General features: G+C 40.1%; 1 protein-coding gene across 1 annotated transcript in view; it reads right to left on the bottom strand.

Annotated features, from left to right (window-relative positions):
- CEP152 (centrosomal protein 152) overlaps positions 1-24,591 on the bottom strand; it is a 102,591-nt gene extending 78,000 nt beyond the window's left edge. Inside the window, exons 1-6 of the mRNA XM_024998058.2 lie at positions 23,659-24,591; positions 14,574-14,667; positions 3,599-3,702; positions 3,301-3,373; positions 2,944-3,222; positions 1,691-1,856 (exon numbers count right to left, since the gene is read on the bottom strand). Coding sequence (XP_024853826.1) covers positions 1,691-1,856; positions 2,944-3,222; positions 3,301-3,373; positions 3,599-3,702; positions 14,574-14,660 — 709 coding nt within the window. The 5' untranslated portion in view covers positions 14,661-14,667; positions 23,659-24,591. The remainder of the gene's footprint in view (positions 1-1,690; positions 1,857-2,943; positions 3,223-3,300; positions 3,374-3,598; positions 3,703-14,573; positions 14,668-23,658) is intronic.
- Positions 24,592-25,213: the final 622 nt, after the last annotated feature.

Raw genomic sequence — 25,213 nt, 5'->3', positions numbered from 1 at the left:
TGAAACCCCCAACTGAAGGCTGAAAACTCTGCTATAACGCTAAGTCACTTCAGTCGTGTCCGACTCTGTGTGACCCCACAGACAGCAGCCCACCAGGCTCCCCCATCCCTGGGATTCTCCAGGCAAGAACACTGGAGTGGATTGCCATTTCCTTCTCCAAAGCAGGAAAGTGAAAAGTGAAGTGAAGTTGCTCGGTCATGTCCGACTCTTCGAGACCCCATGGACTGCAGCCCACCAGGCTCCTCCGTCCATGGGATTTTCCAGGCAAGAGTACTGGAGTGGGTTGCCACTCTCTTCAAACTCATTTTTTTAAACTACTAAGAACCTATAATCACTAAATTCAGCACTACCATTAAGTTAGTTAACTCTCTGATGTCAAATTTAGGCAAATGTGTAACTAACAAAAAATGAATCAACTGGATAAAAATGCAGATTGTTAAGGAAGTGATGAAAGTGATATATGCAAAATGACCAGGCAATATAAATGTAACCGAACACAGCAGAACTGAAAGAATAACATCAAGGTGTCAGGCCACCGTTGTGATGTCTATTTACTTAACCCCAAAAGAGTTATGCCACACACACTGTCCACCTCCTCATCTCTTCATTCCACAAAACCTTAGGAACAGAGAGAGGTTGCCCACATATTTGCTGTCAGCTCACTGGGGGAAAAGGTGTCCCTTGCAACTATCCTAGAGCCTAAGCATAAGATGGAAGCAGCACCATGAAGTTAGGGCACTAGAGTTCAGTTTTCTCTTTGGTGCATGCAGCCCAGGAAACCCAGAACATCTGATATGACTTTTCCCCCCACTTCTTAAATGTAATACAAAAACAACACTTGTGTTCGCATTCTAGAATCACACTGGCTCTTCAGCAATAACTAGAAGTTATTTCACATGCCAGAGAGTAGGATGACAAACGTTGGATGTATGAAAACAAAGATTCAGATTAGTCAAGTTTGGTTTTTAGTTCTGAATGTTTGGATCTCCTCAAAATTCCCTAGTAGCACTTTTACCGATACATATACTATTCAAAAGAAAATTTTTTAGCAAGTGTCACAGGACTAAACCTGAGATGTAACTCTAGTTTTCATTCTGAGTATACAGTCATTTATATCAAAGTTGTCCATTTATAACCAAAGTTGTCCACAGTAAAACTCTAAAAACCAAAAGAAAAAATTAAGATAATGGTTGACTTACTAAATTACATTTCTATAATGAAAAAAATCTAAGATTGAAAAGAAAACTACATTTCATTTTCCAATTTAGGCTTCTGTTAAGAAAGATATGCTATATGAAGCTAATTAAGTCTTAACCAAATAGAATGACTGAAATATACACCTGAGAAAATTTCTGTTAATTTTTCATTAAGGGAAATTTCAAATACATAAGAAAGTAGAGAAAAGAGTACAGTGAACTCGATGAAACCATCACCTAGATTCAACAATTGTGAACTCATGGCCAGTCTCACTTTATCTACATCCCCATGCAAACTTACCCCCCAACAACATGATATTTGAAGTCAATTCTAGACCTCATGTCAGCTTATTCAAACTTCAGAATATATCTTTTAAAACTGGACTCTTTTCAAAAATTTTCATTATCTTCCTTAAAATCATAATTCTTGAACATGCTCCAAGTGCTCAAAGTTCTCCAAATAGGCGGTGAAGAAATTTAAACTTGATACCTACTTTCATTAGCTCCTAAAAATTGCTGTTGCAGGCCTTCAAATGTGTCGCTTTCTGCAGTGTCCTGGGCTGGTGAGCCATTATTCTGGGCAGAAGACTGAAAAGGTTTATATGTCACTTTATATGATTCCAGAGCTTGACAACTAGGACCTTGTGACATGCCAAATTGCTATTACAAGGTGAGAGACAAAGTTGACAATTAGGATTTGCTCTTTTCTTCAAAAATTATCTGAATGAGACAACTTGTTATAAAACTTAATGGTGGTACAATTACAAATTTTATATATCTCTCTCTCTCTGCTTAAAAATAGCACTTACTGTTACTTAGTAAAGTTCATATAAAGTCTGAAATATGTAATTTCACACACTTTAGTTGTACTTCTGAGCATATAATATTACCAATTCCATAAATAACATTCAAGAATTCCAGTGAGATTGTATATAATAAACATTTAAGAATAATTTAGAAAACACATCTATGCAATAACGTGTAATACAATGACTCATGTAATAAATACTCAGTAACTTTTGTGAGATGAATAACATTTTATAGAGAAGTAAGGGGAAACTAAGTAAGTAAGGGGGAAGTAAGGGGAAATGACACCTTAAAACAACCAAAAACTTATCCTGTCATCAGGTAACACAGAATATCTACTAGTGAAATGAGGCATTCATCGTCATTGAGAAAATCTAAGCAGCAGCTAACTGTATCCTAAGGTCTTATTCATCAAACTCTCCAGAGGCAGAGGGGGAAAGTATTTCTTTCCTTGACATTCATCCTGTCTATTGCTGTATCATCACAACAGATAATCATCTTTGAAGTATTTGATGCAAAATTTGTGATAAGGGTGATGAGCTAGATGATCAAGGTAACTGACTGGTCTCATGTAGGTGATTAACCATTTTTAAACTCCATCAGGGTACCTGAACATAGCTTTTCACTGGAGCAGAGTTAATGGTAGAAGCCAGAAGCCTCAGTAGACAAAGGTGGCCATTCTTTGACAGACTTAACTTTTCATGTTTAATTATTTCCATGAAGTCTCTATTTTAAAATTCTCATTTAAGATGATTTAATTAGAGTGTAAACAGAAAACTGCACGACTAATTCAGCATGAGGCTGAATAAATGCACCCTCAGCACTATTTGTACTTAAATGTTACTACTGCACTTTTCACAAACATTTCTTAATCACACACACACAGCAACTGTGTGTACACACATACACAAATTTCTTGAAAGTCAAGTTTCTACAATACCTGAAAATGATTCCTTTGAGTATCTGAAAATGTAATTACATTGGTTGGTTGGCTATTAAATTCCTGCTTCTGACTGTTGGTATATGGCCTAAAGTTTTCAGGAAGGTGATATAAATCAGTCTGCTCATATTTACTCGGAGGACTATAACCACTTCCGCCTTCATCTCCACCTCCTTCAGGATGGTAGACAGGATGCTGGTCTTCAGTTCTACTTTGATTGTCTTCCCAGCCATTGCCACTTTTCTCTCCAATGCATATATCCCGAATCTCATTATAGGCCTATTAGATAACAAGAGTAAGAGAAAAGTACTAAGATCTATTCCCACCCTCAAAGTCAAGTTCATGCCAGATACTTACATTTACATTTGGAGGTTTAGGCAGCACTTGATGCTCAGTCCAGTTCATCTCCAATTGCTCAGAATGATGTGTGCTTGAGAAAAATCAGTATTTTAAATTAGAGCCTATCATCTATTTGGACAGAGACACCATAGAGAACCTCAAGATTTTAACATGGGTGCCCTCCAAATTTTACCTAAAGGATTAAGAAGTAGTCTACAATTTTACAATCATATCTGTTATTATTGCCTGCAGGCTATCTAAAGAAAAAAACTCAAAGCATTGTGATATACAAACGCAAGGGGTTTCAGGTCCTTACTTTTCCTCTCTGCCGTCCTCGCTGCAGTCCGAATAGTGAAGTTCGGGGGAAGACAGGTCATCATCCAGCATATCGTGAGGCAGGTCTGTGAGTAACTGCTGCAACTGAGACAGGAAGGTCAGCGTCAATACAACACTGGCTTAGACCCAAGATACCAAACCAAAGTTGCCTTGGCACCAGTGATTTTGACTGTAGAAGTCAAAGAATTTCCTAATTTCTCTATGTAATAAAGGTCTTAAATTCCACCGGAATGATATTCATCAGTTCACTTGGGGGAAGGGGAACACATAAATATCAGGATTCATATTGGAAGGTATCTTTTTTATCTTTTTCTAGAGGTCTTAGATTCAGATACACGTACAACAGGAAAGCTTTTAAAACTTCTTTTAGGCAAACACAGCAGGTCATAATAATGGCACCATCACTGTATCATGTTATCCGGGGGGCAGATCTGAGTCTCAGAATCCTGTTCTACCAGTAATCAGACCTGGAGGACTTGGCAATCAGACACCCTCCTGGGAATCTGAGTGGCCAGATGCACTGTACCCAGGTGGTGGTAACAGCCGCAGCAGCTGGTGGCCCTGGAAGCCCTTAGAAGCGCCATTGACATGAGGGAAACCTCTTGGGGAGTAACTAATTACTAGAGAGCCATCCAATTCCAATGATGAAAAGATACACAATGCTTGGCTCTTATAAACAGTTGAGTAGAAAGAAGGCTGTAAGCTTCAGGTTTTTATGGATACAGTACTCTCAAAAATATAACTAAAACTGACAAAAAAGCACATGATTTTGCTCTCCAATTTTTTTTCCAGAAAAATCACATCTTTAGCATTCTGCCTTATAAGAACTAGATAAATTCACTCAAGTTCCAAGACCAACTGTGACAAAGAGACAAATGAATTATCTAATTTGTTGAATTTCAATATCTGTAAATGTCTTCAAATCCCAATATAACGACTTAAAATTTGTAATAATCAGAAGATTCAAACATTATGTTACTAAAGGGTCAAAGGACTGCTTATAATGACTTCTCTTTAAACCTAAGCATCAGTTAGATTATTAGTAAATTGACCGAGTCCTCCAGAGTATATAAATCAATCCCATAAAATTATGTAATATATCAGTTTTAAAGACTTTAACACTCTATAAAAATCCGGAAGAAAAAAATGAGAAGTTGCTTAGTCTATGGCAGGTTTTTTCCCCTACTTCTCTGCATTAGAATGAAAGAAAGGAAGTATAGCTATAAAACATATCTGAGTATTACATTTATAATTTAAAAGATATTCTTAAAATGCATATGGTAAAAGTTAAATAAAATTATCCTAAGAAATGTCTGAAAAGAATGCCCCAACTGTAACAGAGTTTTGGTGAAGTCAAACTTGGGAATGGAATGGGGTATGTGAGGTGGGGAAGGGGGACACTTCTTCACCCACATACATATTTCTAACATTGAGTGGATTGTTTATTTGGTTTCTCTATACATTGGTTTCTCTAAAAATGAAGTAAGAGAAAACTATTCTATTCCAATGAAAAGTTATCTTGATGGAACTGATATTAACGATCAGGAGCTTGACTTATTGGCCACCTGCTCACATAGGTAACTGAAAAATCATTTTGTGAATTAGCCATATCAGAGTTGACCTAAAGATATAAAGAATAACAAACACTAAGAGAGAACACATCAGTATAGTAGGATACCACAATGGGACTCAAGAGAAAGGTGGCAAAGTGATTTTACAAGGACAAAATTCACAGAAAAAAGCACCTACGAGAACTTGAAGGAAAAAGACTGTACCCACATATAACACAGGGAATAAAACCAAAATAAATGTTTTATACTTAAATCAAATAAGGACTCCTATAAAGAAAAAACATTTTCTTCTAAACCTTCAATGAGGTTCAAGTACACAGCCTTATAATTCAGAAAAACCTTAATAGGAACATCTAAACAGTACAATTTCCACCCCTTCCCATAAAGATAGAAAAAGCTACACAATAATTAAGCAGTTCTTATAGCTTTCTTTGCAACACCACAAAATTAACAAAACTGGCATCCATGGAAGAAAATTAATTTGAGCATAAGCAATTAAGTTCCTCAAAATGCTTCTGGATCCATAGGTAAACTTGTCAAGTAGCAAAACATCCCTACTGTATCTAGTGTTTTAGAAAATATTTTACAAAATGTACTAACATTTTTAAATCATTTCATTCGCTTTCAAAAAATTTCTCAAGATCTTTGTCATAGCTGGGCTATAATCCTTGGCTCCATAACTTTGAGGACAGAGAGGTTAAATGAGCTTCCCAACAAGGCCATTCAGGAACAAAATACCACCTGCCCCAGGCTTCCATTCCTGGGATCAAAGGGTGCCCTCCTCATACAACTGTCAAATAGATTTTGCTTTTGAACCCTGTGCCATAAAACACAAAATTTTCATATCAACATATGCATGTTACCCAACAGAAAATTTTAGAAACTGTAAAATTTCCTCATTAAAGATCCACCCAACTACCAAATACAGATTCAAGAACAAAGTAACAATCCTTATAAACGGCAAGACCTAATTCCCCTTATTACTTCCAAATGTGGAAGTGATACTGTCTTTTGGTCACAAATACAATCCTCTTAGTGGGATATGATTGAGTTATCAACTGAGTTTAATAATTAAAGAGATACTTTCCCTAGAAAAAAGATAATTTGCATTGCTAAGACCCCTACTGAAATGCATTTTAAACTAGTCTATAAAATCCTCTCCCTTTACTAGCTCGTGTGTTTGTTCCTGCAAAAATAAAAAAAAAAAAAATTATTTGAGGACATTTTACTCAAAGAACTTTAGCAACAAAACACTTTTACAATAATCTACAAAGAACAGCCAAAAAGCCTAGTTCAAGCGGAATGTAAAACAAGGAACATGTGAACCTTTTCTTAAGATTCTTCAGCTTAAATTAACTAAACAGACTGTCTTCAGAGTCTATAATCCTTGATATTCATGAAAGCAAGAGTTCTCAGATTACAAAGCATATAATACATCTTCTCCCCAGAGGACAGCAGCAAATGGAGTGGACAACATTCATCTGCCTTCTGAACAAGCTGCCCAACAAGTACACTGATGAACCGATTTTGATATTTTTAAATATGAATTGTGAAATAATGCTTTCATGGATACACACTAAGTAGAATCCGCATCTTAGCCTCAGAGCCAAGTTATTAATAAAAACATCCCTGAAAAGGCCCAATATGGGACTGACAAAGGGCCGAATAACTTGGCAGCTGGAGCTTTAGTCTATGAACTACACTACATGAAAATTTTTTTTAATCCTTTCCCTTAGGTAAAACAAATTTTATAATCTTAGTGGGGAAGACTTTGCCTAGATTGCCACACATCTGTAAAAGAAACACGGCAACAACATTTATTAGACAAATACCAGCGACATTGCAAGTGACACAAAATAGAACTTTAGGCCTGGAAGGAACACCGGAGACCCTCCAAGCCAAATCTCTCCTACAGGTGAGCACGATGAGGTCGAGAGCAGGTGAGGGGCATGCCCACGAAAGCAAGAGTTACAGCCCCTGGGCCGGCAGGGGAACCTGAATCTCTCCATTTCCACTCCTATCTTCTACATGCCATTCAGTTGGCCACTGCAAGACATAGTCCTACCTGTTTGCATACAAGGGAGTGTCAGCCAGAGTTCAGTGTTTTTGTTCCCACTGTGACAGTTCCTGAAAAATACCTATATATTATGGGAAACACTTCAAAGGCACCATCTAGATAAAGTATTTGTTGTTGTTTAGTCGCTAAGTCATGTCTGACTCTTCTGTGACTCTATGGACTGCAGCCTGCCAGGCTCCTCTGTCCATGGGATTTCCCAGGCAGTCCTACTGAGTGGGTTGCCATTTCCTTCTCCAGGGGAGCTTCCCGACCCAGGGACTGAATCCAGGTCTCCTCACTGGGAGGCAGATTCTTTATCACTGAGTCACCAGGAAAGTCCCAGATAAAGTGTAAGAAATTGCTAAAGGAAAACAAAATGTAATATGAACAACAACCAAAAAAACACAATATGAACACTCCACTATTTGTTTCTTTGCTTCACTTAGGTGATGACAAGAAAATTGCACTAAATAAATCAAAGAATATAAAATGCAAACAAATGCTAGCTTTACAACTCCCCCTAGTGGAGACAAAACATCAAAAATGTATCCATAAGTAATCAAACAAGGCAGTTAAAAGTAGAAGAATGGCGTTGTGATGGAAACAGTCTTTAAACTATACCATTCCAAGCTCAATTGAGCTTACTATTCTCCAGAGAAGTACCTGTATTAAAACCAAGAGGGACTCAAATCTGTATTCCCAGGTACAAGTTTCTGTCTGCCATCTGCTACTCAAACCACTTATCTTTCTACTCAAGATCACTTTCCAGGTTTTGAATACATCATCACTAAGTGAATGATCATCAGCAAGTATTATCTTGATAAGCACAAATTACTAATTCCTTCTACCCCAAACCACAGGCTCCAAAATATATACCTGTGTGAGTTACAGTCGCTCAGTCGTGTCTGACTCTTTGCAACCCCATGGACTGTAGCCCACCAGGCTCCTCTGTCCATGGGGATTCTCCAGGCAAGAATACTGCAGCAGGTTGCCATTCCCTTCCCCAGGGGATCTTCCCAACCCAGGGATTGAACGCACATCTCCTGCACAGCAGGCAGATTCTCTACCACTGAGCCACAGGACAACCAAACAATAATCGCAGAACTACTTCTGGTGACACTGAAGAAAGTACACGCCAGCTCCAGCAAAATGACAATCTACCTTAAAGCACATGTGGCTTTACCAGTAACTCTGGGGCTTTCAGCAACCATGACAACAACAGCAACAACTATATCTCTGTAATATTCCATGATGAAATTACATAGTGACTTTATGTGGAAAATGTTTTGCAAAATCACACTGTTACATTTGTTGTTTAATTAACTTATATTAACTGCTTATATTAACTTATATTAACTGCTTATTTAACTTATATGCAGAGTACATCAAACGAAATGCTAGGCTGGATGAAGCACAAGCTGAAATCAAGACTGCCGGAAGAAACATCAATAACCTCAGATACACAGATGACACCACCCTTATGGCAGAAACCAAAGAACTAAAGAGCCTCTTAATTAAAGTGAAAGAGGAAGTGAAAAAGCTGGCTTAAAACTCAACATTCAGAAAATGAAGATCATGGCATCTGGTCCCATCACTTCATGGCAAATAGATGGGGAAACAATGGAAACAGTAACAGATTTTATTTTGGGGGGCTCCAAAATCACTGTAGATGATGATTGCAGCCATGAAATTAAAAGATGCTTGCCACTTGGAAGAAAAGCTATGACAAACCTAGACAACATACTAAAAAGCAGAGACATTACTTTGCCAACAAAGGTCCATCTACCCAAAGCTATGGTTTTTCCAGTATCATGTATGGATGTGAGAGTCAGATCATAAAGAAAGCTGAGTGCTGAAGAAGTAATGTTTTTAAACTGTGGTGTTGAAGACTCTTGAGAGTCCCTTGGACTGCAAAAGGAGATCAAACCAGTCAATCCTAAAGGAAATCAGTCCTGAATATTCATCGGAAGGACTGATGCTGAAGCTCCAATACTTTGGCCACCTGATGTGAAGAACTGACTCATTTGAAAAGACTCTGATGCTTAGAAAGATTGAAGGCAGGCGAAGAAGGGGACAACAGAGGATGAAATGGTTGGATGGCATCACTGACTCAATGGACATGAGTTTGAGCAGGCTCCAGGAGTTGGTGATGGACCGGGAAGCCTGGCGTGCTGCAGTCTGTGGGGTCGGCAAGAGTAGGACATGACTGAGCGACTGAACTGAACATTTGCTGCTGTTGGTCAGTCAGCTAAGTTGTGACTGACTCTTTGTGACTCCATGAACTGTAGCACTCCAGGCTTCCCTGTCTTTCCAGTATGTCCCAGAGTTTGCTCAAACATATGTCAGTTGAGTCAGTGATACTATTGTTACATTGTGAATGAGTTAAGGAAAGAGTTTTTGAATTCTTCTTCTATAGACCAGCTTTACAAGTAAAAATTGCCTAGAATACTCTGGATGAGGTCTACTTAGTTGCAAGAAGGATAGCTACATCAGTAGTTCTCAAAGTAATGAACTCCAATAAGTTGTGAGGAAAGAGTGATATGAATATTAACTGACATGATAGCATAGCTCCATCATATTCTCACCCTTGATCGCCTGTACTCTAATCCACTCTGTTCACTGTATAAGAGGTGGAGCTTCCAGTGAAAGGTGAGGCTGTGGGTTATACGCTTGTCTGCTATGCCTTGGAACACAATGGCCAAACTTTTGCCAATATACCATTCAGAACTGTGGCAATTCAGAGATGATTATGGTGCCTTACTTTTCTGAAAACTTCCTGGAGTTTTTTTTTTTTTTTTCAAAATATGCGCTATCTGTGGTGGTCTGTGTCTTGAGATTCCACTGGTCCAACTGTCCTCTGAATATTGAAATCACTTTACTAAACTCTTTCCTTTTCCAAAGATTAAATGCACTTTCTCCATTTACTCTTCGACACAAACAAGGGAGGGAATAGAAACAGTAAAGTCCAGATCATCGCTGTAGAGCTGCTAATTAGGATGGCATGGAGGCTGGAAGGTGACTGTGGCTTACTCACTGACTTATGGGCAAGTGTGGACAAAATCCCAGCTGATCCCAAAGTGTCAAAATCAAACAGCTTGGTAAAGCATGTTGTATCAGCAACTGGCCATTCATACAAGACGGTCAGAATCTCTAAGTGGTTATTGTGCCATTTACAGAGAGGGAAATCTCACAAGTCCTTAGCAAAGTAGCCCATGAGACAGATATGGCCTGCTTGGGACATCTTTAGGAATGTAAGCATTCCCCCTACACAAATGAACTGAATACAAAGTGATTCAGTTTGTAATGCACTGTGCATTAGCCGTGCATGTGTGTATGCTGCTCAGTCACGCCTGACTCCTCACGGCCTCATGGACTGTAGCCCGCCAGGCTCCTCTGTCCATGGGATTTTCCAGGCAAGAACACTGGAGTGGATTGCCATTTCCCTCTCCAGGGAATCTTCCTAACCCAGGGATCAAACCTGCATATCCTGCATTGGCAGGCAGCCCTGGGAAGCCCACTGCTAACACTCTAATCTTCCTGGCAATCCCAAAGCAATCCCAACCAGGCAGGCATGAAAAGATTATTCTCTTTTTTTAACTTCTTAAGACTTTAAACTATTCTGCTACTTGTAGGGTCAGGGAGACTGAGGAGGTAGAAAGGTTTCTGGTATGAAAATGAACTTAGGTTTGATCAGGTGATTTATTATTTTTAACTCGCCATGACAAAGCTGGAATCAAGACTGCCAGGAGAAATATCAATAACCTCAGATACGCAGAACCCACTCCAGTGTTCTTGCCTGGAGAATCCCAGGGACGGGGGAGCCTGGTGGGCTGCCATCTATGGGGTCACACAAAGTCGGACACGACTGAAGCGACTTAGCAGCAGCAGCAGCAGCAGATACGCACATGACACCACCCTTATGGCAGAAAGCAAAGAAGAACTAAAGAGATTCTTGATTAAAGTAAAAGAAAGTGAAAAAGCTGGCTTAAAACTCAACACTCAGAAAATGAAGATCATGACATCCGGTCCCATCACTTCATGGCAAATAGATGGGGAAACAATGGGAACACTAACAGACTTTGGGGGCTCCAAAATCACTGTAGATGATGATTGCAGCCATGAAATTAAAAGACGCTTGCTCCTTGGAAGAAAAGCTATGACAAACCTAGACGGCATATTAAAAAGCAGAAACATTACTTCACCAACAAAGGTCCGTCTAGTCAAAGCTACGGTTTTCCCAGTACTCATGTGTGGATGTGAGAGTTGGACTATAAAGAAAGCTGAGCGCCAAAGAATTGATGCTTTTGAACTGTGGTGTTGGAGAAGACTCTTGAGAGTCCCTTGGACTGCAAGGAAATCCAACCAGTCCATCCTAAAGGAAATCAGTCCTGAATATTCACTGGAAGGACTGATGCTAAAGCTGAAACTTCAATACTTTGACCACCTGATGCGAAGAACTGACTCATTGGAAAAGACCCTGATACTGGGAAAGATTGAAGGTAGGAGGAGAAGGGCAGAGGATGAGATGGCTGGATGGCATCACCGACACAATGGACATGAGTTTGAGTAGGCTCTGGGAGTTGGTGATGGACTGGGAAGCCTGGCGTGCTGCAGTCCATGGGGTCACAAAGAGTTGGACATGACTGAGCGATGAAACTGACCAACTGATGACAAAATATATATATGGCTGAATTTTTAGAAAAATTCTAAATTTTATTTTTTGCTGAAATTCTAACCTTTCTTCTTCCTTTGCAGCTGTTTTTTTAAAAAGGTAAAATACTTATTAATAAATATGAAACACTTTTTATTAACATTTGGATAACATTTAACATTCATTAACATATGGATGACATTTATTATCCATAGTAATCATGTTACAAAGTTAGCTAGCTATTTTCTTCTACTGTGCTAGAAACAATTACTCTCAAATACTTAACCTCTTAAGATCACCTTTTCCTCTGGAAATTCCCTACTCCAGCACATAATCTATCAAAGAATGATCCCAATGGCTATCTTCCATATCATCTAGAATTAACTGTCTCCTTAATCACTACTGCGTTTAAAACTTTCACCACACAATACACCTGGCAGTAAGTTCTCTCTAATATCCTACCCACCATTTCCAATGAAAAAAATCACCTGTCAGGATTATTTTTTCTCTTCTTTAAAGTCTAGTATAATAATTACTCAAACTGATCCTCTCAAGAATCCCAGTAGCTAAATTCCAGTGAACTACCAAGGCCATCAAGGTCATGAAAACTCATGCTGTGAGTTCAAAAAGTAACAGAAAACCCTCAACCCCATCTCTGCCACAACAATCGTTGTGAAGGCCCCTATCAAAATCTGGAAACCCTGGCAAAGGTCACAAACTCTAATGCCCTTGGCGACTTGGCAGAGAATTTACAAGAGTGAAGCTAATGGGTTCAAGGGCACAAGTTCATGTTTTGTTTTGTTTTGTTTTGTTTGGGGGTTGGGGGCACCATGGCCGGCCGGAATGGGAGAGCCACTGCTCAGCTCCAGCCCGCCTACTACTGTGTGCAGAAACAGGCCACATGTGGCCTATTTCAAGACAGGCCAGATACTCTGGACTGCTACATGAAATTCTCCAATCTTTAAATTTAGATTCAATTTTTCAAAAACACTGTGCAAACAAACAACACATATCTATAGACAAAATCCACCAAGCTGCCAGCTTTGTCTCTACCCTAATGCTATTGCCAGCCATGTGGGCAACTGACCCCATTCATTGCTTCCGATTAATACAAATGGTCCATGGTAACTACTAAAAATGATTATTTTACATATTGGGAAAGGGGTCATATCATGGAAGCAATCTAAGTGTCCACTGACAGATGAATGGTTAAAGAAGATTTATACAATGGTACATATACACAATGGAATATTAGCCATAAAAAAGAATGAAATAATGCCATTTGCAGCAACATGGATGGATCTAGAGATTATCATACTAAGTGAAGCAAGTCAGATGGTAAAAGACAAACATAATATCGCTTATATGTAGAAGCTAAAAAAATGATACAAAGGAATTTACAAAATAGAAATAGACCCACAGACATAGAAAACAAACTTATGTTTACCAAAGGGGAAAGGTAAGGAGGAATAAATTAGGAGTTTGGGATTAACATATATACACTACTATATGTAAAAGCAATAACCAAACAGGGGCCTCTTGTATAAAACAGAGAACTGTATTTAACATCTTATAATAACCTACAATGAAAAAGAATCTAAAAAAGAATCTAAGTATCTAAAAAGATAAATAAATCACTTTGCTGTACACCTGAAACTAACACAACATTGTAAGTCAACTATAATGAATAAAAAATTTAAAAAACACTTGAAATAAAAAAAGAAAATGGGTCAGATCAACATTCAGTACAAAAACCTGTTATTATAGTCAATCAAGAAATCTGACTCAAACTAAAAACAATCATAACCATCAAACTGATTCCCACCAGCTGCTACTATTACTACTGGGCCAAGTATAAACACACTTACTCCTTTTCTCCTTAAATCTATTCGCCCAACACAGCACTCAGAAAGATCTTTCAAATATATAAACAGACATCACTTCCCTGCTTAAAATCCTCCACTGGCTTCCCACTACTCCTAGAAAAAAATACAAACATCTTCCCATGACATCCCATGATCTGGCACCTCTTCACCTGTCTCCACCACTAACCCCTTGCTCACACAATCCCAACACCACAGCCTTCTGGCTATTTTACAGATACGGAGGTTTCTCTTCTCAATTTCCAGGCTTAACACTTGTATCTTGGCCTAGAGTACTCCTTCTGGGCTTCAGTATCTCTGCTTCATCTCATGACTCAAGGCTCAGCTCAAACATTTCCTCCTCCAAGGGACCTTCCCAACTGGTTCCCAGACGGCTGCCTTAATATCACTATATTTTGTTTCCCTATCATTTATCAGTGCTAAATTATCACTCACACAAATTACTTGTTTATCATCTGCCTCCACTTAGGATGTGGAATACCTGAGGCAAAGAACCTTGCTGACTTGCCCATGCAAGTATATCTCTGCCTCCAAGATCAACCACTACCTCCTAAATGAAAAGATCTTAAAGAATCTAACCATTTAACTGATGGCATCATACACAGTTGTGTTTTATTCTTGTCTCAAAAAAAGGAAGCATTCCACTCATCTACCATTTAAAATGCCAATCAAGTTTCAGGGTAGGGGAAAAGAAGAACTATAAATCCTTTGAAATGACACAAAATTATATAATTTTGGTTAGAATATAAAATTGTTTAAGATTGGGCTTAGAATTCTTCTTCTGAATAACTTACCTCTTTCTCCCTTTCATAGTCTTCTTTGTCAAATTCTTCGTCTTCATTTTGTGTCTGCAGGGCCACACTGCCAAAGTCTAGTGACATGGTCCTTCTGCAGGAACAAAAAGATGCTTAGTTTTTAAACAGCCCACAAAAACTACTGCAAAGCAAACTACATAAGAGATGCCATACACAAAAAGACAGGTGTAGCCGGGGAGAAGCTATATGTAACTCGCGCATGACAAGTGATCAGTATCCCAAATATCAATATAAAGAGAGTCCTTACAAATTAAATCATGATTCACAGAAAATAGGTATTATAACAGAAACTCATAAAAAGATGAAAAAATGCCAAAAGCTAATAAACCTATGACTAGACCTTTCTTGTGGTCTGGAAAACATAACTCAAAACAGTAAGATTTTTGTCCACAGACAAAAATAATAATAAACCATAGATATGCCCAAACATAACAATTTTAAGAATACACTCAAAGTTTCTAATTTGATGTATTAAATATGACACAGGTAGGATCCACCACAATTTGTTTCATTATTTTTTAAATATTCATTTGGCTGTGCTAGCTGTGGCATGTGGGATCTAGTTCCCTGACCAGGGATCGAACCTGAGCCCCCTGCAGTGGGAGAATGGAATCTTAACCACTGGACCACCAGGGAAGTTCTTATTTCATCTTTTGAATATCACCAGTACAAATGCCATGTTTTTCAGAAAGAGAGCCACTATATGCTGTGTTAATGACTGCTACCCAAAAAAACATTTACAACCTGGCAAACTCCACAGAGCACACAACAAAAATGTGTTAAATGTGATCAAGCTCTTAAGCTTGATCAAATCAGGTTCTAGCAAAAAGTACTCAGGAAAAACATAAGTGAAGGATGTGAAGCTATACCACTGTCCAAAAGCAACAGCAAGTGTTCCCTGGAGAATGGTCACTGCTGTGGCAGTAGGAGATGGGTTTTCAAGTACTTACGGTCAAAATACGGCTGATGGCTCAAATAATACTTAGGAATCCTAATAGTCCACAGAACCTACCCAGAATTTCAAAGCTCTGAAGAATCCTGACCAAAAAGCAGGCAGGCGTCATCAATTACACGGCCTAATACTGCCCTCTATTCAGTCCACTCATGTGTGTGCCAGTGAAATGCACTTTGATGTGAGCCTGGGCCACAGCTCATGGACTGCACTTTTCAGGCTCTAAACTGTCATTAAATTGAAAGTGAAATGAGAAGCAGAGACTGGCAATCCAAACACATTTTACCATGAAGAACTTAGCTCCTGCATGTTAACAGTTGAGGACTAAGATCACAAACTTGTATGTAAGCCATGTAAGCTACTTTTATGTAGCTTTACAGCAAAAGCTATTCCACTTCATCAGATTAAAGGTGCCCTTGATTGTATAACAGTTTCGTTTGTACTGCTAAGAAAAAGATGTGGCCAATTAAATTATGACAAATCATTAATTTTAAAATGAGGTCCAACTTTGCAGATGTTAAAATATGAAAAGAAGGGAGCTCGCTGGCAGTCCAGGGGTGAGGACTCAGTGCTTTCACTGCTGTGACCCAGGTTCAATTCCTGGTCAAGGAACTAAGATTCTGTCAGCTGTGGGGAGCAGCCTTTAAGAAAAACATGAAAAGAAAATGTGCACATTAGAATAGATGAAATATGATTTTACACATGAACACAAATACAAATTTCAACGCTGATAATTCCCATAAGTCAAATTTTGTTTGTTTTTCAAGGACTGAATAGTATTTCTTGGCCAAGCTCTAATTTGTGGTTCACCTTCTTTACTCCTCTCCTCTCTGGTCCCTACAACCACCACATTCATTTCAACTTTAGGAATTCAAACTCCTCATGTCAACAAACCCTTCCAGCCTCTGCTTCTTAGACGAGAACTGCTCCTGTGCCAGGGCAACACAGAGGAAGGGACACGCACCCCTGTTCACTGAGAGGGAAAACAGACACTGAGGGTTCTCCACTCAGCAGCTACAAGAACCCTCTGTATACCAGCAGAAGATGGAGACCTGACTATGGGGCCGAGGCTAGAGTTTAGCTGAAGTGGTAAGGGGAAAACACGCACACAAGCAAGCTCATGTCTCCAGGGACTTTACTTCAGGTGAACATCAAGTTCACTAAAGACAGTAGAAATACTATAGATAACAGATAATGAATTATTATAGATAATAGATAATGAAAGTACAACCCCCTTTAAATCCTGGCACCTTAAAAGAAATGTAGTTAAGCTGGACCTTAAAGACTGATTTGTCCAGACAGATATAATCTTTCCTGCTTCTAATTTTTATATTTTCCACCTTTTCCTGAATTTTATACTTAAACCCAGAATACAAAATTTGGATTAACTTCTCTTTTATTAGGTAAAAGGAGAGAAGGTTTTGTTTTGGGGGTGATTTTTACCCTTCACTAACCTGCCATCAACTCCTGCTGAACACTGAAAAAGAACATTGAGATTTACAAGAGCCTGTTGCTAAATATAGCTATTAAAAAAAAAAAAAACTACTTTTTCTTGAAGAGTTAATAGATAAGTGAATTCTACAAGGTATTTCCAAGTGAAGAAAATGTAAAAGACACAACTGTCTTTTTCTGAATGGTGTTTTAAATCCAAACCATATCATAAAGAAGAAATTTTTGAAACCATCTGAAAGAATAAATCTCCACTGGGGAAGAAAAGGTACAAATTAGCTTTCCTTCTGAAAAGTGCAAACTGTCAGAGACCATAAGAAACTGTTTTAGGCATAAAAGTATATTTGATAAACTTACTTTGGCATTGAAAAAAAATGACTAAAAAGATAATTAGTGTTTTAATTAAAATGTAAAATAAAAGCTAATGTGTTTCTTCTGCATAGTAATCATATACTAATTACCTCTACCAGAGGCTTTAATATTCAGAACAATAAAAGAAGTTGCTTTAAAAAAAACAGCAAGATAATAAATTCAGAAGCCATAAAGAGGAAAAACTTGACAGAAACTTCACCAGAAAAAAAAAAAAAAAAAATTTGTATGTAGCAAAAACAATCATTAGCAAGTCAAATATGTTTATATATATATATATATATATATAAAGATAAAATAATAGTAATGAGAAAAATACTTGCAAAATGTAAGACAAAGTACCAAAATACAATTCCCACAAAGAAATGAGAAAGAGGACTTCCCTGGTGGTACAGTGGATAAGGATCTGCCTGCCAGTGCAGGGCACATGGGTTCAATTCCTGGTCCAGGAAGATCCCACAGGCTGCCAAGCAACTACACCCATGGGCCACAACTACTGAAGCCTGCGCTCTGCCACAAGAGGAGCCCCCACAACGAGAGAAAGCCCGTGCACAGCAACGGAGACCCAGCACAGACAAAAAAGAAATCAAACAGCTCAGACTAAAATGGACAACTGATGAAACATGGTATTCAACCACTACTGGAAAACTTCCCTTACACCTAGTGGTGGCTATTTTATAGGAAATAGGCATCCTCATCAATTGCTGATGAAAGTGTGAATTGGGGACACTGTCTTGAAAACTCAATATATCAAAAAGAGCATTTGCCCTAGCAAAAGTACTTCTGAATAAATTTGGCATCAGTGCGTCACTAATAAAAATAATGAAGGATTTCTCTATACTTTAATCATTAAAAAAAATCAAGATGCAGAGTATGTGTACAGGACTTTTTTTTTAGTAGCAAGCTGGTTAATACTTTCTTCTTAAGTAACTTCTTTTCTGAACCTATTACCAAGACTGTTCTGTCATATGTCCCACTTAGTACTCATCTGGTTGTCCCTGGTTGTTTTCTTTTCCCTCCTTGCAATGACAAAGATCAATGGATGTTTAATTGCACGAAATATTAAAAAGCTAAAGCAGCATTGTTTTTGCCTCATCTTATAGGCACTCTAAAGGCAGAATTATTAAACTCTATCTCCCGCACACTTTACACAAGTGAGGCACCCAACCAATACTTATTTTTGTTTTACAAGTAACTTTTTGTACTATTTTTTTTAATTTTTATTTGAATATAGTTGCTAAAAAGCAGACACATTATTGTGCCAACAAACATCCGTCTACTCAAAGCTATAGTTTTTCCAGTACTCATGTATGGATGTGAGAGTTGGACTATAAAGAAAGCTGAACACCGAAGAATTGATGCTTTTGAACTGTGGTGCTGGAGAAAACTCTTGAGAGTCCCTTGGACTGTAAAGAGATCCAACCAGTCCATCCTAAAGGAAATCAGTCTGAATATTCTTTGGAAGGACTGTAGGTAAAGCTGTAACTCCAATACCATGGCTACCTGATGTGAAGAACTGACCCACTGGAAAAGACCCTGATGCTGGGAAAGATTAAAGGTAGGAGGAGAAGGGGACAACAGAGGATGAGGTGGTTGGATGGCATCACCAACTCAATGGACATGAGTTTGAGTAGGCTCTGGGAGTTGGTGATGGACTGGGAAGCCTGGTGTGCTGCAGTCCGTGGGGTCACAAAGAGTTGGACACGAATGAGCAACAGAACTGACTGAACTACAGTGTTAAATCAGTGAATGAGATATATCTCCCTTTTTTTTTTCTTCCCATTTAGGTCACCACAGAGCACTCAGTAGCCTTTCCTGTGCTATTCAATAGGTTCTCATTAGTTATCTATTTTATACATAGTATCAATAATGTACATATGTCAAGTCTGAATCTCCCAATTCATCCCACCCACCCTCCTTTTCCTCTTGGTATCCATAGGTTTTTTCTCTAAATCTGTGTCTCTACTTTGGCTTTGTAAATAAGATCAATTATACCAATTTTTTTCAGATTCCATATTTATGCACTAATAAAGGAGTACATCAAGGCTGTATATTGTCACCCTGCTTATTTAATTTATATGCAGAGTACATCATGAGAAATGCTGGGCTGGAAGAAGCACAAGCTGGAATCAAGATTGCTGGGAGAAATATCAATAACCACAGATATGCGGATGACACCACTCTTATGGCAGAAAGTGAAGAGGAACCAAAAAGCCTCTTGATGAAAGTGAAAGAGGAGAGTGAAAAAGTTGGCTTAAAGCTCAACATTCAGACAACGAAGATCATGGCATCTGGTCCCATCACTTCATGGGAAATAGATGGGGAAATAGTGGGAACAGTGTCAGACTTTATTTTGGGAGGCTCCAAAATCACTGCAGATGGTGACTGCAGCCATGAAATTAAAAGACGCTTACTCCTTGGAAGGAAAGCTATGACCAACCTAGATAGCATATTGAAAAGCAGAGACATTACTTTGCCAACAAAGGTCCATCTAGTCAAGGCTATGGTTTTTCCAGTGGTCATGCATGGATGTGAGAGTTGGACTGTGAAGAAAGCTGAGCGCCGAAGAATTGATGCTTTTGAACTGTGGTGTTGGAGAAGACTCTTGAGAGTCCCTTGGACTGCAAGGAGATCCAACCAGTCCATTCTAAAGGAGATCGGTCCTGGGTGTTCTTTGGAAGTACTGATGCTGAAGCTGAAACTCCAAAACTTTGGCCACCTCATGTGAAGAGTTGACTCATTGGAAAAGACTCTGATGCTGGGAAGGATTGGGGGCAGGAGGAGAAGGGGACGACAGAGGATGAGATGGATGGATGGCATCACCGACTCAATGGACGTGAGTTTGAGTGAACTCCGGGAGTTGGTGACGGACAGGGAGGCCTGGCGTGCTGCAATTCATGGGGTCGCAAAGAGTCGGACACGACTAAGCGACTGAACTGAAATGAACTGTAACGATATTTGCTTTTCTCTTTCTGACTTACTTCACTCTCTATGACAGTCTCTAGGTCCATACAGTGAAGAAGGCAATGGCAACCCATTCCAGTACTCTTGCCTGGAAAATCCCATGGATAGAGGAGCCTAGTAGACTGTAGTCCATGGGGTCGCTAAGAGTCGAACACGACTGAGTGACTTCCCTTTCACTTTTCACTTTCATGCATTGGAGAAAGAAATGGCAACCCACTCCAGTGTTCTTGCCTGGAGAATCCCAGGGACAGGGGAGCCTGGTGGGCTTCCATCTATGGGGTTGCACAGAGTCGGTCACGACTGAAGTGACTTAGCAGCAGCAGCAGCAGCAGGTCCATACAACCAGTATTTGTTGAATGAACATTGCTCTATACAGATGCATTTTTTCAATAAAAATTTTACCAGGTTTTTGTCTGCCAGATGCCAGATGTATCTAAAACATCACATCAGCCATGGAAAGCTCACAGTCCCTTAGGGAAACAATGATACAAATAATTATAATAATGCTGCTGTTGCTGTTTAGTCCCTAAGTCACTATGGACTCTTTGCAGCCCCATGACTGTAACCCACCAGGATCCTCTGTCCATAATTTCCCAGGCAAGAACACGGGAATGGGTTGCCATTTCCTTCTCCCGGGAATTATGATACCTTGTCAAGGCTGCATATTGTCACCCTGCTTATTTAACTTATATGCAGAGTACATCATGAGAAACACTGGGCTGGAAGAAGCACAAGCTGGAATCAAGATTGCTGGGAGGAATATCAATAACTTCAGATATGTAGATGACACCACCCCTATGGCAGAAAGTGAAGAGGAACTAAAAAGCCTCTTGATGAAAGTGAAAGAGGAGAGTGAAAAAGCTGGCTTAAAGCTCAACATTCAGAAAACTAAGATTATGGCATCTGGTCCCATCACTTCATGGGAAATTGATGGAGAAACACTGGAAACAGTGTCAGACTTTATTTTGGGAGGCTCCAAAATCACTGCAGATGGTGATTGCAGCCATGAAATTAAAGATGCTTACTCCTTGGAAGAAAAGTTATGACCAACCTAGATAGCATATAGAAAAGCAGACGTTACTTTGCTGACAAAGGTCCATCTAGTCAAGGCTATGGTTTTTCCAGTGGTCATGTATGGATGTGAGAGTTGGACTGTGAAGAAGGCTGAGCATCGAAGAATTGATGCTTTTGAAGTGTGGTGTTGGAGAAGACTCTTGAGAGTCCCTTGGACTGCAAGGAGATCCAACCAGTCCATTCTAAAGGAGATCAGTCCTGGGTGTTCATTAGAAGGACTGATGCTAAAGCTGAAACTCCAATACTTTGGCCACCTCATGTGAAGAGTTGACTCACTGGAAAAGACCCTGATGCTGGGAGGGATTGGAGGCAGGAAGAGAAGGGTACGACAGAGGATGAGATGGCTGGATGGCATCACCGACTCGATGGACATGAGTTTGGGTAAACTCCAGGAGTTGGTGATGGATAGGGAGACCTGGCGTGCTGCGATTCATGGGGTTGCAAAGTGTCGGACATGACTGAGCGATTGAACTGAACTGATAACAAATCCTGTAATAGAGAAAGTACACAGCACAAAATAACTATGCCTAAGAAGAAAAGAAGGCTGAAAAAAGTTTCATAGAAAGAAAAGCTTTAGATTAGAAATAGATCTTAAAGGACACAGCATGGCTGTAAGTGGTTTAGAAAGAGGGTACTCATTCAAACAACCTGGGGCAAGGTTTTGGCTCACCTGCTTATCAGCTGTGCAAACTTGCACAACTGGTTCCATTCTTCATTAATAAAATAGGGTTTTATTTAATAAAAGCTGTACTATTTCAAAGATTGGTTATGAGGATCCACAAGATTTGTGTATGTAAAGTGCCCTATAGTGTGTGTCAATCAATACATTTTAGTTTTGTTTTTTATATAACATGTTACTGATGAATACAACTCTACCAGCTACAAAAGATGTTAAACAAATGGACAGCATTCAGTATATCTGAGAAAAGGTGAGTGGCCCTGTGTGTGAAACCCTACTTCAAATAATGCAACTTTTTCTGTGATAAAAATAACACTTGCTTCAAGATGCCCCCCCAATCCTGTTCCTTCATGAATTTAGTCACTCTGACACTTTATGTCTTTATTTCTTGTACTTTTCTTATGGTTTCAATTTCAACTCATTTAGTTGAGTGCATTCACATGTAGGAAGTGCATATACATTGTCTCTCATTGTGAAGGATATGGTAAAATTCAGATTAAATCAGACTCAGTTCATGGCTGTAAGACAGAAAAGGCTAAGTGCCACAAAAGTGGTTTTTAAGCGCCCTGCTGCTGCTAAATCGCTTCAGTCGTGTCCAACTCTGTGCGACCCCCATAGACGGTAGCCCACCAGGCTCCCCCGTCCCTGGGATTCTCCAGGCAAGAACACTGGAGTGGGTTGCCATTTCCTTCTTCAATGCAGGAAAGTGAAAAGTGAAGTCGCTGAGTCGTGTCTGACTCTTAGCGACGCCATGGACTGCAGCCTACCAGGCTCCTCCATCCATGGGATTTTCCAGGCAAGAGTACTGGAGTGGGGTGCCATAATGCTACTTACTTGCTTATATGTTAGCTTCAAGAATGGAAACAGCCAGAGAACATTAGTCTGTTTCAGACTTGCAACATACTAAGGCTTAGGAGGCCTGTTTTATTCATTCAGCAATTACTTGCAAGCACTGTTCAAGATTACAAAGTTTATCAGGACTTGATGTAAGAACAGAAAACAGACATAAAGGCTAATGACAATAACCTGTGACCAGTACTAAGGACAACAGCTTGAACAAATACATTCAGGGTGCCCAGAGGATGCTACGAGTAGGGAACCACAGGCTGAACGAAGAATAAGCCAAGTCCTTACCAAGGAACTCCGTTTGGCTTCAACTATGGCACAACAAACAGCTACCGCGAGACCGAAGGACCACGGAGCCCAGGATGCCTGGGGCTGCTGGCTTGGGCTTCCAGGTCACCTGCACTCGGTCGACACACGTGTACAGAGCACCCACTGTGAGCCAGGCACAGCGCCGGGTAACCACGGCGGGGGTCCCCAGGGCAGGGTCTCGGGGTTACCCTAGCAGTCTGGAGGAAGCGAGGATGCTTCCCAAACGTCATTTCTAAATAGGAACTTGAGATCTGGCTAACACTTCAAAGCCAAAGGCGGAGCCCCGACACCCGCAAACAATTCACCACACCGGGATTTGGAGAGGGAGGAGATCAGTCCTCCGGGAAGCCTCAACCAGGATCCCAAGGACCCCGCACCTCCTCCTATCCCAGCCCCAAACCCAGCCAAGAAGCGAAACTCACCGGAGGCCACGGATGCTGTCACAACGGTGACACTCAAGCTCCAGAGGAACACCACCTTCTAGGAAATACTTCTCCCGGGCTCTAACCCGCTAGCGTCTTCCTACTCACAACCGAGCCCACTGAGCCCCGAGCCCATTGAGGAACAGCCGCTTCCTTCAATTGCAGTCTAGACGCGGGCCTGGTGGGCGGGGTTATGCCGGCTCGGGACGGGGCATAGAAGCGGAAGTCTCCGCCTTTTTCAAGCTAGATTGAGAAATCCGCCCGCAGTTGCAAACATTACACGGCTGTTTAAAAGCGGGCGCCAGAGGTGGCGGGAAGTTCCTCCTGTGTACCTATTGGTGGATTCCTGAGCCAATTACGAAAGTGTTGACTCTAGAGAGGGCGGGCTTATCAGTTACTTAGAGACGCCCAAGCACCTTGCCTTCATTGGCGCGGAGGAACTGGTCTCGCCCCAACTCCTTGCCCCTCACTTCACCATCTGGTGCAGTGTCTCGCGCCCACTACGCTCCCCACGCCTGAATTCCAATTGCAACAGAATCCCTCACTTTGCCCAACCTTAGAGATTTTCGCATTTACCCGATTCTCTCAGGTGATGGGTGCCTGCTTCCCCATCACCTTAAAAGCCTGAGTCTTCTTGCTTACTAGGTCCCGCCTTGTTTGAATGTGTGTTTCTTTACTGATGAAATGACATATTTTCCACGTTTATTTACTACCTGAATTTCCTCGAGTGTGAATGTTCTTGTCACTTAATATTGTTCTTCAGTCGCCAAGTCATGTCTGACTCTGCAGCATGCCAGGTATCCCTGTTAACCTGTTCTGTTATTTATTTAATTGGAGGCTAATTACTTTACAGTATTGTAGTGGTTTTGCCATAAATTGACATGAATCATCCATGGGTGTACATGTGTTCCCCATCCTGAACCCCCCCTCCCACCTCCCTCCCCATCCCATCCCCCAGGGTCATCCGAGTGGACAGCCCTGAGCACCCTGTCTCATCCATGGAACCTGGACTGGTGATCTATTCACATATGGTAATATACATGTTTCAATGCTATTCTCTCCAATCATCCCACCCTCTCCTTCTCCCACAGAGTCCAAAAGTCTTTTTTTACATCTGTGTCTCTTTCTCTGTCTCCCATATAGGGTCATTGTTACCATCTTTCTAAATTCCATATATATGCGTTAATATACTGTATTGGTGTTTTTCTTTCTGACTTCACTCTGTATAATAGGTTCCAGTTTCATCCACCTCATTAGAACTGATTCAAATGCACTCTTTTTAATAGCTGAGTAATATTCCATTGTGTATATATACCACAGCTTTCTTATCCATTCGTCTGCCTATGGACATCTAGGCTGCTTCCATGCCCTAGCTATTGTAAACAGTGCTGCGATGAACATTAGGGTACACGTGTCTCTTTCAATTCTTAACCTGTTCTTTTAAGACTGTGCAGCCCAGTGTGCAGTAAAGCTCTCTACTGTGTCTAACCTCCTGGGATAAATGGTTCCAGTGAATTATCAAGGAGGGAGCTAGTAGCAGCAGATTCACACATCC

The sequence above is a fragment of the Bos taurus genome, chromosome 10 (genome assembly GCF_002263795.3).
Source record: "Bos taurus isolate L1 Dominette 01449 registration number 42190680 breed Hereford chromosome 10, ARS-UCD2.0, whole genome shotgun sequence".
In the NCBI taxonomy this organism is placed as follows: domain Eukaryota; kingdom Metazoa; phylum Chordata; class Mammalia; order Artiodactyla; family Bovidae; genus Bos; species Bos taurus.
This window is presented reverse-complemented; position numbering and strand designations above follow the sequence as displayed.